This window comes from Pyxicephalus adspersus, chromosome 4 (genome assembly GCF_032062135.1).
Source record: "Pyxicephalus adspersus chromosome 4, UCB_Pads_2.0, whole genome shotgun sequence".
Lineage (NCBI taxonomy): Eukaryota > Metazoa > Chordata > Amphibia > Anura > Pyxicephalidae > Pyxicephalus > Pyxicephalus adspersus.
Genome location: NC_092861.1, coordinates 96,220,111 through 96,235,534, shown reverse-complemented (window position 1 = coordinate 96,235,534; position 15,424 = coordinate 96,220,111). Strand labels below are relative to the sequence as shown.

Genomic DNA, 15,424 nt, shown 5'->3' with positions numbered 1-15,424 from the left:
GGGAGGCTCGTGGCTGCTCCTTCTGCGCATGCCCAAAGAGACACAGAAGGAGAGCAGAAAATGGCGGCGCCTGGCGCTTCCTCGGTGCCGGGCTGAAGATGGGTACTGAGATGACACGAGACCTGACAGAAGAATCCCAACTGATCCACGGGATTGAAGGTAAGTGTGATTTTATTGTTTTGGGATAGTTTTGGGTTTACTTCTGCTTTAAACTTCTTTCTTTATTACTGCAAGTTGGAATTAAGAACTTGTAGGTACCGTACACATAAATCCATATAAACCTGTAATCCAGTTTTAACAATCTGCACATAGATTTTGATAAAATGTCACCTACACCTGAAAGCAGTCTTGTACTTAATCTTTTAGAAGGCATGTAACAGTTTTGCAAGCACATGTGGAATTATGTTACAACTCCCACCTCCAAAATAAATTCCCATGCCTAGCCATGTAGCCCTAATTAAAATAATTAGGGCAAAAGCCAAATAAGGGCTAAAGCCTGTTGGGAAGTGTCATTTGTTCCCTCATTTCCGAAGTATAAGATTTGGACAGACAACAATGCAGAAAGATCACTGCGGCAGGGAAATGCAGGAAGTATATTCTCCCCAGTTTGCCAATTAATAAGCCAATCTGAATCTGCATTGTGTATAAGCAAAGTTAGGATTTGCTTTACTAGTGAACATCTGGGGCCTTAAAATTTTGAGTGGTGAGAGGCAAACCTTCACAGACTAAATAACATGTGCTCCAGTGACCACCTAACTGTTGTGAACAAGCCCATCACATTTTAGTGAAGAGCAAGACTACGATTCCTACAACACAACGTTTTATAGGTGTGCTTGTGGCAGAGACTAAACCATGCTTCTGCATTCTGTTTAGAGGTCAGGATGCGACTTTGCATCACTTTATGTTGATGGAGTCTAGAACAAGACAGAAGCAATCCAAGCAACAATAAGGTTTCTTTGCTATAATAGAACTATATAGGCATTTGAAACTGCTACAAAAATTAAAGCCCTAAATGTACCAAAAAAAATATGTAAAATATGTCAAGATAGAAAACAAATTCTAAAAGATAGAGATGAAGAAAAAATATCTACAACACAAAATGTTTTGAATTACAGAAGGTTTATAAGGGCTCAGAAACTCAAGTGGTTAACAATTAGTACATAATCATGAGCCCTGTATATTTCCCACCCCTCCATGTTTTATACAGTTAAAAAGCTTTAAGCAAGTGCTAGAAAAAATTAGGAAAAGTATTTCCTTTAAGATATAATCCTAAAGAAACTTAATGATGCTGCTTTTGAGTTTACATCAGGTGTGCCATTAAAAAAAAAATAGAAAATGTGTTCAACACCATTTATCTTAACTAAGTAGGCCAAAATATCCTGCTAGATCCATGTTCTCCTCAATGTCGAAATGGGTGGATAAATTTAAAGCCTGCTCTCTCAAGAGTTGCTTTATAGGCAATTTTTAACCAGTATCAAGGTCTGCAATTTCCATTTGCCTGCCAGTTTGCGATTAAATTCATCACCTTTATTATAAAAATGTGCTTCACTCCATGGCCTGCTGCACAAGCATTGTAAGGAAGACGTTTTTCACCGCTAACGGCTGCATCATTCTCACGCAGCTACCACATCCATTCAGGCATTACCCGCTCCAACTTGATGCAGGAGGCCTATCACTCATACCAGACAATTCCTTAACAACTGTATACCCTGGAGAAACCAAATTCTGTACAGGCAGCATCTTTCTGTTCTGTTTTTTGGAACCATGCCATATATAACAATCTCCTAGAAAAGATTTGCATGGGACAATATGACATGCACAGAAAGAATACAAATAATTTTCAGTGACTACTTTTATTAGGTCCAAGCACCTAGCTCAAACTTCATCCATCACTCATTTTACCCCAGTCAATTTGATCCAAATTCATGAAAACATCAAACGAGAGGAGAGAGGAGAGAGGAGAGAGGAGAGAGGAGAGAGAGAAAGGCAACTTTCTAAAATATCTATTTTGTGCCTGCATGTTTTATTTGATTTTGATAATGTTTAGATTAAACAGACAAAATTAACATTAGATTAGATCATTGCTATACAATATTCACAAGTGCAACCACCCAAAATAAACGCAAGATTCAAGAATTTATTGTAGCATTTATTGTAACAGCATAGGCATGCCACAGAAAGTGAAACAAAGGGAAGACCTAAAAATAAAGGATATAAAAGGCAATTAATCAAAAGCATGCCCCCATAAACATCCCATAGTCCAAGTAAGTGGCACCTTAGATGTCTGTTCTACTCACATTTTTTCCCAAAGGTAAATGACTGTAGATTATAAAAATAAACAATAAAATTTAACAACTGGACCCCAGGAGATGGTGATATCGGTTAAATATTTCAAGTAAAAAAAGCAGCATGAAAATAACCATTTAGCAAAATGTTTGCCTGGCAACACATAGCTATTCCTTAAAACAGGAATACAAATGAAATAAGATAAAATCTTCTTAAGCAAGCAGGAAGCGTGGGACTAGGGCTATAAAAAGTACTTCCCTTACTATCATGAGTTTTTAATCTCTGTGCATAGGTATATGGTACAATTTCATTATTTGCAGAGTGTATCACAGTAGTAAACAGAAGATAAGAAGCCGAGCCATGTTAACAGAAGCATTACATAACAGGTAACAGACACATGCATACTAGCATCAAGTAGCTGCGGTAATCAAATTATTTATTAAAAAAAAAATGGAAATGTTGATAGTGTCATTTATATAGAACATTTTCAGCTTGTCTGTGTTGAGCACAATAGTACAACATCAGTTCCTTTTTTCTTTTTGTTTTTAAAATGTTAATATACAAGGCCACACAGACAATATTATGACCACCAATAAATGAGACTGAACAAAAAATGTTAACAAAATACCCTCCCATCCACTTAACACTTTCAATGCTGTTTGAAGTAAAATATTCACATCAAAAAGGTATGTTTAAATCTAAAGCTCTGTGTTTGCAAGTTTATTTATTGCCTTAGGCCTAGTTCATGTGTTTATTTCAGACCTTTACTCACCCAAGGGATGTGAAATGCAATTTTATTATTAGGCAAATTATACGTCTTTCATATACATTGGGATATTTAATAGCCTACATACCAAAAGCAAAAAAAAAAAAATGCAGAAGTAGTCAGAGATTATATATGTTCAGCATTTTTGCAGCAAAACATGTGAAACATTTTGACACATGACAAAACCTATTAAATCTAACACTATGAATGTTAAAGAATTACAAAAGGAAAATTCACATTGTCACACTTTTTCAATAAAGCCTACCTAAAGTTAGAAATTTCACTTTACATAAAAGGGTAGACGACCCTTTTATGTAAGATAAAAATTGTTTTGTTTTTTGTTTCTCAATCGCCTAGGTGATCGAGAATGAATGGGAGCGCAAAGCCTCCAGGGATACTTATGTCACGTGTCCCAAGAGGCTCTTCTGGGACACGTGGCATAAGTGTCCCAGGAGCACCTCGGGCATGCGCAGAAGGAGCCTTTTGACACAAAGAAAAATTTGCCAATCTCACGCATGCGCAGTGAGATCGCTAATTCTTTTTTCCTTCCTACGTCACCCCATCTCACGCTTGTGTCGGGTTATGTAGGATGAAGAACCCGGAAGAAGAGCAGAAGATGTCAGCTCTGGGGTGACGCGGGATCAGATGCCAGACACCCCCAGATGAATCGGACTGCCCTGTGGGATTGAAGGTAATTGGATTTTTTTGCAGTTTTGAGTTTAGCTCCTTGTTTTTTTTAATACATAAAACAGAAAGAGGACATCTACTTCAGAAACGTTTGAGAATCATGTCCAAAAAAAAAAAAAAAAAAACACACATTAAAGAAAAAAAAAAAATGAACGATGACAGTGAAGATATTAAGGAGTAGGAAAGTTAACAGTTTTCCACAAAGGCTACATACACACGTGCAATAATTGTCGTTGGAAAGGATCTTTCACAATCCTTTCCACATAAAGCAGCATACGAGGCTGGACCTAAATATATAAAAACAGCAGCATTTCCCCAGAATAAAGAGTTGGTATTCATATGATCTGGCCATCAACAGAAAAATAAAAAAAAATAATAAAAAGGTTGGACAACTGACAGGCGCAAAATGTCCCTACTGTAACAAAACACAAGATTTCAACGTACGTAATGGGCACTGATTATATAGTTCAATTAATTTGTAGGCTTAGTTTCTAGACTTATATTTGCCATATGACTTAAGATGGCAATACAATGGTCAACGTTAGGATGACCAGTGTAAATGATCAATATCTCCCAAAAAATCTATTACCTACCATCTATTACCATGCACCAATCAGCCCATCCAATACCACCTATGACCTGACTACCATTAGCATTCAAATGACTGAATCCTTCAGACTTTTCTGCAGGAGGTCTTCCAACTCAACTGACAAGCTATTCAGTGTCTCCTGTCTTTTGCCTCACACATACCATTTAGGACTCATTATGCCAGCATTAAAAAAAATTAAGTGAACACACAGGTCTCCTTGCAAAACATTTCAATGTTGTATTATTAAAAAGTAGATCAGTCAGAAGTCGTCAAATGTATAATATCAAACACTTGTCTTTGAAAAAGGTACCAGCATCCAGATATTACCAGCCACTCACAAATATTCCTTCCCATCACCATGCAAGTTTAATTCAGCCCATATGTCTAATTTTCAGAGGATTCCCAAAATAAATCAGCTGAGGGTAAGAAAAGATTTACAATTCCAGAAAAGGTATCAAGATACCAAAATGAAACAATTCTGTGAAACAATAATACAAATTACACCTCCTAAGTATGACACTGCATTGTGCACCAAGTCTGCAGCACTGTGACATCTGTATATAGATATCCTTCCAAGAAGCATGATTCTACTGTTCATCTGGCAATAAAATATGTTAAAATTAACATATTTCAATGTAAAAAAACATACCTAAATTTGTGAAGTGTTAATGGGACTAGCCATCCCCCATTGAGGCATGAGGACAACTGCAGTTCTTCCTTCTCACCTAATTACCCGATGTCTAACCTAAATATCAGCTGCCACCCAGAAGCACTCTAGCCTAAGCTGTTGGACACGGTGTCCACTGACAAAAGAATCCATTCTACTCCCATTTATCAAAGTCAGCCTTCTTGCTGATACTCTTCATTGCTGCCTGTGTGATAAATCGCTGTTATCCAACCTATGCTAATAAGAGACTGATGCAAGTGTACCTTTTACACTGAAGACACTTAGCTATATTAAAACACAGCACTATTAAGCTGCTACACTCTGCATTAAACCTCCCATTTGGAACCAACCATTTTTCTCATGAATAGTTATGAAAGTGTACAGACAGTAAATCAATAGGCACTAGGTTTATGTACCCCATTATCTAAATAGCTCTGGTTTTGTCCTTCAGTTCCCTAGCTGTCTCACTTGAATAGTAAGGTGTGATTAGAGAAAGTGGTGTTAAATGCAGAAACCAACCAAATGTGATTTTGGTCCATTCTCCAAGGCAAAGCAGTGACAGTGATGCACTTTTTTTCTTTTTAAATCTTATACATACAAATAACATTTACAGAAGGAACTAGTAAAGTGAAAAGCAATCCAGCTTTTCTTCTAGATGTGCCTGAAAAATATACAGAAGTTAAATAAATTTGCCTTACACTGAATATACTCACTGCTATAGACACATTCAATAGTGTACAACAATATCAACGTAAATATCAAAGCAAAAAAATTTAAATGGAAAGTAAATATATTTAAACAAAATATATTTTGTTAGCTAGTTGCATCGAATAAACCCATACTAAATTACTGAAAATATATACCACTAAAACATTTGATGGTACATATTTAATGTTTTTATAAAGTGCAGGCTCTGTGGCCATCTTGTCTCAAAATACTTCATCGTCTATTCGTCATTGATCTGGAACATGCATACAAACTGGTTTAAGTGTGAAAAGTCAACTTATTTAAGCTCAGTAACCTATTAAGTAGTGAATCCCAGGTCTTTCTTCTTTAAAATAACAATTGTCAATAGTAGCTCATTTCTGTAAAACTGCGCTTTAGTATCCCGAAATATACACATTTTGGGGAACACAACACAATGCTGTTACTTTTACAATAAATACAGCCCTTACAGGCATTCATATTTTGTAAAGTCTTAGTACTAGAACTATAATTGTTCTGTTTGGAAAGAGGAAATACAGCAGACACCAACTATAAAATTAATATAATCTATGTGCATCATAAAATGCGTCTTAACAATTGCAAAAAGTATGTACAAATTGTATTTCTTTCAAATCTTTACATTAATTGTAAAACAGAAAAAAAAAAACTGAGAAATGCTTCAGGCAAAAAAATAGACAAAAAAAAGAGCTCTTTTCCCAACAAGATAAGCCAAAAATGATCAGCTGCACAGTGTGTAAAAGCCTATTGTTTCCTATAAAGGTTGACAATAGAAAATCGGGCCATCGAAAATCAGGTTCCTTCAGTTTTCTGGCATGAACTTCAGAGCGCATTTTCAATACATGTACTGCGTTACACTGTTTAGCCACTTATGTTTTCATGGCGCTGTTCTCCAGAAATAGCCGTTAGGTCTTGCTTGCTATACTAAATACACGTTGAGACGTTCCTGCTACCTGCTCTCCAGAACTGTGCCAGATGTTCGTGGGTGCGGCGAGAGGAAGGCTGGCCTGTGTGGAGGCAAGTATAACCTTAAAAAAACTGAATTTTCGTAAATCCGGCACTCCTCAGGTCCGGAAGTTGCCGGATTTTTGAATTTCAGCCTGTAGCAGATTCTTATAGCAGATTCCTGCTGTAGTTCAATCAGCCGGAACTGTCAGGAAGTGACAGTACTTAGCATAACAGCAGCTTCTCCTGTGAGTTGTGGAGACATGCGCAAAAGCTCTGCACTAAAAAAACCTAATTAGAACATGTTCAACAATATACGAAAAGGCATTAATACATATTGGGATTTGCTCCAACTGGGAAGAAAGAAAAACAATACAGCAGGATGGGTCCCTATTTAAGAAAAAAGAAGAAAAAACAACAATCATACAGATGTAGCTGAATCAAATAACTTTTGATAATTCTGTCTTACTTTCAAGACAATATCACCAGAGGACATATAGGTGTGTATTTAATGCTATATGGATTCTTCACAAGCATGATGGAAGCATTTCTGTACTGGTATTATACAATACAAAAAATAATGTAAAAATTAAAACAAAGATTTCTTTGAACGAACACTGGAAAATAAATACAGTTTGTAACATTATATTTTGTCAAAGTAAGCTTCCCCCAGTATTCCAACCGACAACAACTTAACATGGCATGCTGGATAAGGCTTGAAATATTTCTTTTTTTATTTAGACATACAATTGCACCAAATACGGGAAGCTAAATAGATTTGATAGCTCATTATACCTAAGGAAAAAAATTAAAGGAGAAAAAAAAAAATATATAGTACAATAATTCAGGGCTAACAGGTTAAATTCTGCAACAGATTAAAAAAATTTGTAAAGAATACACAAGTAGGCCATAAATCCTATTTTCAGTAGCTAGAAAAACTAGCTTTCTAGCACTTTTTTTTTAGTTTTTACTATCTGTATGTGCATAATTTAAAATAACTATGTATATACTAACAATATGACAATATGAAGTAAACTTATGCTATTGCTAACTGCAATGATTAGGCTCTTGCTACAACAATATATATTCCTTATGTTCCAACATTACCACTCAAACAATTGTAGGAAACCCTGTATTCCAAACCTGGAAGAGACCCCCTTCCTGTATGTTTGCTCACTGCTGATAAAAAACAGATTACTTCCTTGTCCCTCTGCTGTCTGTTTTGAACATCTTTTGTAATGAACTAAAACAATGTGAATAACAAAGGCATGGTCTTTTTTCAATTCTGTTAGACTGGTTTGAATTTTTAATTTAATCGTAGAGACTCTGAGAAGAAAATGCCACAGTGCAACAATAACAGATACAGTGACAAGGTTTTGATCATGTGTCCGTACAATGTAACTACAGCTCTGTAATCTCCTTTCCAAAAACATTTTTCTTTTCAAATGTATTTGTGTTAATATTCTGTTATTTAAATGCTTAACAGGTATTTTTATCCCAATAAAATTACCAACAAAATAGGCACCCAGACTAATGTCTTAAGTACTTCACATGCAACAAAAAATGGTGTTAAAAGGTTGACACCAACACAGCATTGCTTCTATTTTATTTCTGTTAGACATCTTCCCCCTAACAAACATTGGCACAAAAAAAATAAAAATAAAAATGATCGGGTTTAATTTGACGTCACTAGGATCGAAGCAATCCAACCAACCACAGAAAAGATTATCGCCACATAATTAGCTCTGTAATAGCGTACTACTTTTGTGTCACCATTTTTACTCCTTTTTCTCCTAATGTGCATTATAGAAGCTGGTGCATTTCTTGTAAAGCATCCAGCTGTAAAGCAAGTTCATAAGTTCAAAACATAGAACACAGCACTGGTTAAAACAAAAAAAAAACTGCAAAAGACAAGGGGTATGGGTCCTATTTAGAAAATAAACTCTTCCCTAAAATGTTAAACGCGTTCTTCCGTTTAAAAAACATGGTACTGTTTTTCTTTTCCTTTTTTTTATTTTTTTTTTTTTTTTTTTTTTAAAGAAGGGCCTTTACACTGTCTACGAGAAAATAAATACAGTAGGTCTTTGTAAGAAATCGCTGTCAATGAGTTTTCAAAAAACACAAATTCCATTCATCTCAAATTGTACAGAACATACTGGCGCCCCTTAGTGGCTTGAATTTCAAAGCAGTGATAAAAAAAGATCTGTTTCATGCAAGGTTTTTCCCTCCCAGCATGTTGTTGTTGGGCATTCCTGGAAGTTTTAAGTTTCCCCCTCCATTTACACATACAGATTCCTGAAATCTGCACAGCCCAGCACACAAACAGGAAGATTGGCCAAGCCCTTCAGAGAGCCTGTGGCATCCAGTTACTCCAGCTATAGACAACAGCTGATTCTTAGGCAGCTGATAAAGTTTCAAATTTTGTTGAAATAAATATAATGTTTAACCAAACATAGATGCCAATCAAGCCGAAAAATAGAGCTTAAAATTAGGAAATAGTTACTACCCCAACCCTATTACTAGGATTTTGGAAACAATGCATTTGCACAATTCTATTACAAGTGTTGATTTGATTCTTTTATAGAACCAACATGTTCTGTTGCACATTACCACAAAATTACCTGGACGTTAAAGACCATTTTTGCTCTTAAAACAATAATTTTAGGCAACTGGCCTGGCTGCAACAATATATCAATGTAAGCTTCATGCATATACACAGATATGCACAGCTTTGTAAAGAATAAAATTTAGCTAATTTAGTTTAAATTAATAATGTAAACCAGAAAGGGTTTACTACTGAATACAAAAAACATTCAACAACAATGTAACAGACATGTATAAAAAAAAATATGCTATTTTTCATACTAACATACATAAAGGTTTGCTCTTATCCCGAGACTCAAATAAAATCGAGAGCCACAGTCAATAGTCAGAAATCAGAAAGTATTTTATTTCTTCTAAAAGGCCCACACATTGAAGAACAATTTCTCTTAAAGGATCAACTTATTAGTTTTGAATCTTTTGGCTCCTTTGTATAATGTGCTTTGTCAGTGTTAAATGTTATAATAAGCAGTAAGATCACTGCAAACTGCAGTATAACACATGAAATACCTAAAAAATTAGATTAAGGTTGGCCAATTTGAAGTTTAAAGGTACTGAAAGAAAGGCAACAGATTAAGGATGATTGTGCCCTTTAACACCAGATAAACATACTACTCTGAAAGGATATTGTGTGTTGCTGTGATTTTACACACTTCCTTGACTTCTATCACCATTGTCTCTTGTTATGGTAATAGGCCACATATCACCCTTACATGTTACTCCTCTTTCCCCATTTAATGTGTGACACACAGCCTGCACCTGGTGATACTTCCTTTGAATTATCTAAAGGCTTTGATTTTTAAACCGAATACTTAAAAACAAAAATATTTAAACTGGCTACTCTACTGTGATCCTATGTGGGGACTAGGCCTCAGATTTCCAAATGGCAGAGACTTAACAAAATATTTAAAAAAATCTTCAAGACAAATCCTGAATTTACTTTTACAGAAAGACTGCTCCAAAGAGAGCACACCTTACATTCTTGTAAAACCCTTCCCATGTATCACAGACACAGCATCTCAAAGAAAAAAATGTGTATATATATATATATATATATATATATATATATACACATACATATACACACATACATACATATATACACACACACACACACACGAAATGACACCAACTCTGCTTTTTCAATCAACGACGTTTCACTTTTTGTAAATGAATGGTTCACTGCAGTATTTGTAAAACAAATATTTAAATATTTGCACTTAGCTAACCAACAGCTGCAAAAACCAGGACCCCCATCCCTCCCCTAACAAAAAATGCGACAGGACCATAAAAAGACTCACCCTTTGTAAATGACTAGGGAGAGATTGCAGAGGTGAAGCCAACAAATTAATAAACACAATTCAAAATAAATAAAAAGAAATAGGACTAAAGTTTGTCTGGAGATACGACTGCCTGACTAGTAGCAGTATAATAAAGGACAGACGCAGTAAAGATGGGCACTAGCCATATGTACAAAAGCCAGGCCTGCCAACCTACAACACGCTTTGACAGTCTCTCCCACAAATGAATAATCTATATGTCCATTACAACCTATGAAGGGTAATATACATTTGCACCATACCCAAATCCATGCATTCAGCCAGCAAGAAAATCTTTCATTTTCCAACAGTTAATGATAGATTTTTAACCCTGTATGTCACCACTAGTGGCTTCTTATTGCCTGTGAAAAGGACACCGAGGGCTTTTATTTTACATTCTTCTTTATTAATTCAAAAAAACTAGAGCCGAAAGTTACACTGAAAAAAGTAATGAGGAATATACATGACATGATGTATTTCTTCTACACCTGATTACCCCTTGCTTCTCCTTCTGTCCTAAATTACAAATATTTATTAGGCCAAGGGTCTATAAATAGGAACAATATAAACTGGTATTACAGCCCTCAATACCTTCCTATAAGCGACATAAGAAAATACATTTCCTAAGCATACACAGGGAATCAGTCGGCATCTTTATCCAGTTACAGTCCTCATTCAGGCAATATAAAAGGGATTCAGGAATTGTTTTTTGCTGCTGTTGCTAACCTCAGATCATAGGAGTCTACACCATGACATGGAAAAACAATAAAATGCCTGTTCTCTTCAGAACGCCAGATCAATACCACCAACAATACATGATTTGTGCACTTCTTGCACTGAATTTGTAAAGGTGATTTTTTTCTCTCCTCTAACAGCTGTAATTTGAAGCATTCTGCATATATACACACAACAACAAAAATACTAAATGGCACATAAACACTTCCTGCAATACACAACACACCTCACCAGAGCTGAAACCTATGGGGAAGGCAGGAACCAATTTTCAGATCTTCCTGTCAGGCAAATACCATGGCCTTGTCACAGTCTGTATACCTTGGTGACAAAGTACGGCGAATGATTATGGACTAGAAAACAGACTACAAATCATCTAAAAGCAAAACCCAGCTTCTAAATATTAACTAGATAGATAGAACAGGGCTAGAATTAAAGAATAAAAAGAAGCTTAGCTAAGGGCTAATCAAAGCAGGCTGAAGAATATATGCTTGATTTTCATGAGATGTTGAACTTTTGAGCATTGCACCTACACGTACACCTACACGGGCATGCCAAAAGTGGTCTGAGGCTCATTATTACAACCCCCCTAACCCATTCAACTACAGGCCAAGTAAAAATAAATCGCTGATACATATTTCTACAGGACAGGAGAAAGGGGGCACTTCTTGACCCATATCTAGTAAAAAATGGGCCTCTACAGCTAAATTCACATGGGCACCTTACTGGCAACCTCTAGGTGGCTGGGAGCGGTAACAGGCAGCAACCACTAGGCATCTGCAAATGGTGCTTTTTTAGCATGTAAATGGAAAGACATTTTTTGTAATCAGCTGGACAATTTAACTGCATGTAATGTCTTAAACAAGAGGAAACGATAGTGCATAAAGAAGCCTTAAAAAAATAAAAATAAAGCAATGCCTGTCTGATTTCAGCCTAAGGGCCCTTTGGCAGCTGCACGCATGATAGGGCCAACCCCCAGAATGCAGTGCAGCTTGGCCCCCGGGTATGAAGAGAGGCGAACAGTTAGGTTCCCCTGATAGCAGTGCTGCTCCTTCCCCCCTCCCTATTGCATCACAAGTTTGGTAAGCACCAGATAAAGCCACATTCCAGCAGGTCACATGACCAACACCATGGGGTGGGGAAAGGGATACCAAACTAGGCTCAATTCCAAAACTTCAACAAGGGAAAGTTGAATCCCCTGGAGCAGAATGGAGGCTATGTGTGAATGTGTGTGTGAATTTGCTATGGCTGTACCTTCGTCCAGAAGTCTCTCCAGGTGATTAAATATCCCGCAGAAGTTGGGCAGACTGCTCATCAGCTTCTTATCGTTCATTAGTTGCATTAGATAGTCTGGGGTCGGCTTCGGCTTCTCCTTTGTTTCCATTTCCCCCACCATTATCCAATCGCTGGAAAAAATACTTAAAAAATGAAACCGATGTAAAAATAAGCCAACAAAAGGACGTCGAGTCGATACAAAACGATGAAGTAAAAAGGAAACTTAGAAATGCAGGAGCTTCGCTTTGCCTTATTCCACCCCCTGGGGTAACATTAATGGCGGGGGCGGGGGGGAATAAGTCTTTCCCCTCTACTTATTACTGCTTACCCCCGGACCGAGCTGTACGCTGGGCTCACACACGGACAATGTAGGGAGGAGAGGACGTGCTGCTGTATCACCGCTCTCCCCTAATAGCAGCTCTGAGATGCACACTGGACGGGCTGTGCTGGTTGCTCACTGGCCGTCTATCCTTCCTTCCAGTCAGGCACTTCCCGCCCTGTGACTGGCCGCAGCACAAAACCTCCGTGTCTGTCTGTGAGGTGGATAACAGTGCTCAGGTCTCCGGCCGCTGTGCGTCTGCCTTCTTCTCCTTCTAAAGGAGTTCGCTTCAGTTCACGCAGCACAGAGAGGAAGCGGTAGAGGGGCGGAGAACACAAGGGATAGGAGGAAAGCAAAGGGTGGAGACATAGGCGGAGCCTGTCACAGAAGAAGGGGCGGGTCTTCATGACCGGTATTAGGGGGAGGGAGAACAGTTTTTAGAGGGTAGAGGAGATGGTCAGAAAGTGTGGAGTGCAGCTGTTTCATGCAGAGCAAAACTAATCACGTCCTTCGTAGGCAGAGACTGATGGGTTCTTCGTTTCCATATGACTGGGGCTGATTCAAAACACCAGCTTAGGAGGGGAGAGGAAGCTTGGCTTTCACCATAATATAAGGAATGTTATAAAGCTATGATTCACCTACTAATCGAGGGGAGAATGGCTGCAAATCGCAATGACCGCTCCTTCGGGTGTCGTATCTCCTAATCTATATGAACGAGTAATATTAAAGTTTGGAAATGGGATTTCTCTGTACCTCCAGCCAGCCACCTTCTGTCCTCAGTGAATTGTTTCCTGTGTGCACCCCAACCCTCAAATCACAAGCCTCCAAATCTTCAGCACCCAAACCTTAACAATCAACTGCCCCAGGGAAAATATCCCCCACATTCCTCCCTTTATCACACCCACATAGGGCGATGACACACAATCACTCAAAGCTAAAGGACAAATCTTTGTCATATCCGCAAAACAAGTGTTCCTGGTGCAAAGTGCCCCAGTGCTCAGGTCAGACATCCTAGGTGACAACAACTCTGCCCTGTAGAGTGACAATAATGGCTGCACCCATGGACACAGCAGAGTTGATTACACTAAATAATTTCCATCCTGAGTTGTGAGACAAATCTGACACCTCAGATGAAAAGGAGAAAGCATGGATGGATATTATGGAACAGCAAAGAAAGTCTGGCCTTAACAAAAGGGAGAGCAGGTCATTATTTTGTATGGGGGTTTAGTCCTTTGGTGTGGTAGCAAAGAGTATTTGGAGTCAGATATACAAATTTTGCTCCAAGGGCAGCCAGGTTCATTGGTAGCCCAGTTGTGGCTGTCTTTTGCTCCTCCGTAGCTTACCAATGCACATTGGCTGCTCTTTGTTTCTCATCTGGGCTACCAATGCATCCAGCTGCCTTTCTAACCATATCTGGGCTATCAATGCACCTGGCTGCCTTTCCAACCACATCTAGTGTACCAATGCACCTGGCTGCCCCTTGTTCCTCTTCTGGGTTACCAATGCACCTGGCTCCCTTTCTAACCAAATCTGAGCTACCAATGTACCTGGCTGTCCTTTGTTCCCCACCTGGACTACCAATGCACCTGCCTGCTTTTGAAGCAAAACTAGTATACCTGACTCCCAATACTCCTTGCTAACGCACCAAAGGACTAAATCCCCAAATAATCATAAACCACTACCCCTTTTGTTGACATGGCTTCCATCTCTTTCTTCTCTGTTGTGAAGAAATGTTACATAATATCCATCCATGTTTTTTTCTTTTCATATGAGGTGTTAGATGTTTCACACCTCTGTTGTGCTCTTCTGTGTCCAGGGGTGCAGCCATTGTTGTTACCTAGGACTACTTCCTGTCCTGAGCATTGAGAAGCGCTTTGGAGGCATCAAAAACATCTGGAAAAAGCTCTGAAAAACGCCTAACATCTGTCCTAACAAAACACATGTAAACGTTCCTATTGCATTCCTATATGTACACATTTTTAACGCATTTGCATATTAAGTTCACAAAATTGTGGGAAAACATCCCATTGAAATGGAAGCGTTTACCGGCATTTTCCAGCATTTTTCAATGTTTTAAACGCTACAAGCAACGTTTAAGATAAAGCTCATAAACGAGCCTCAAGGAAACATCCTGGTGTAGATTAGCCTATTGGAAAGCATGGGGATTTCAAACGTGGGCTTTAAAAGCCTCAGGTTAAACGCTGGGGAAAACGTCAGTGTAGACTAAAGCTGCGTACACACTTGCAATTTTTGTCGTTGGAAAGGATCTTTCACGATCCTTTCCAACGACAAGGGACTGCACAATGCATGAACGGTGCTGTACATACAGCACCGTTCATGCTCTATGGAGAGGGGAGGGGGAGTGCGATGGAGCGGCACCCTGCTGCGCGCTCTCCCCCTTCCCTTGCATTAGGATCGGTCGTCCTCCATCGTCCGTGGATCCGGCAGGTCGGTCGTTCGGACAATGGACGACACAGACTGTACACACGGCAGATTTTCGCCCGATATTTGGCCG

The 15,424-nt window shown here is 38.3% G+C and overlaps 1 protein-coding gene across 9 annotated transcripts in view; it reads right to left on the bottom strand.

Moving 5' to 3' along the window:
- QKI (QKI, KH domain containing RNA binding) overlaps positions 1-13,211 on the bottom strand; it is a 126,406-nt gene extending 113,195 nt beyond the window's left edge. For 3 of the 9 annotated variants that reach the window (XR_011920397.1, XM_072409066.1, XM_072409068.1), the window contains exon 1: positions 12,570-13,208. Coding sequence is in view for 6 of the 9 variants with exons in the window: in XM_072409066.1 (XP_072265167.1) it covers positions 12,570-12,711 (142 nt within the window). In the remaining 3 variants the exon portion in view is untranslated. Of the gene's footprint in view, positions 1-12,569 lie in introns of all 9 variants that reach the window. The other 6 variants (XR_011920395.1, XM_072409067.1, XM_072409064.1 and 3 more) reach the window with 4 other exon arrangements.
- Positions 13,212-15,424: the final 2,213 nt, after the last annotated feature.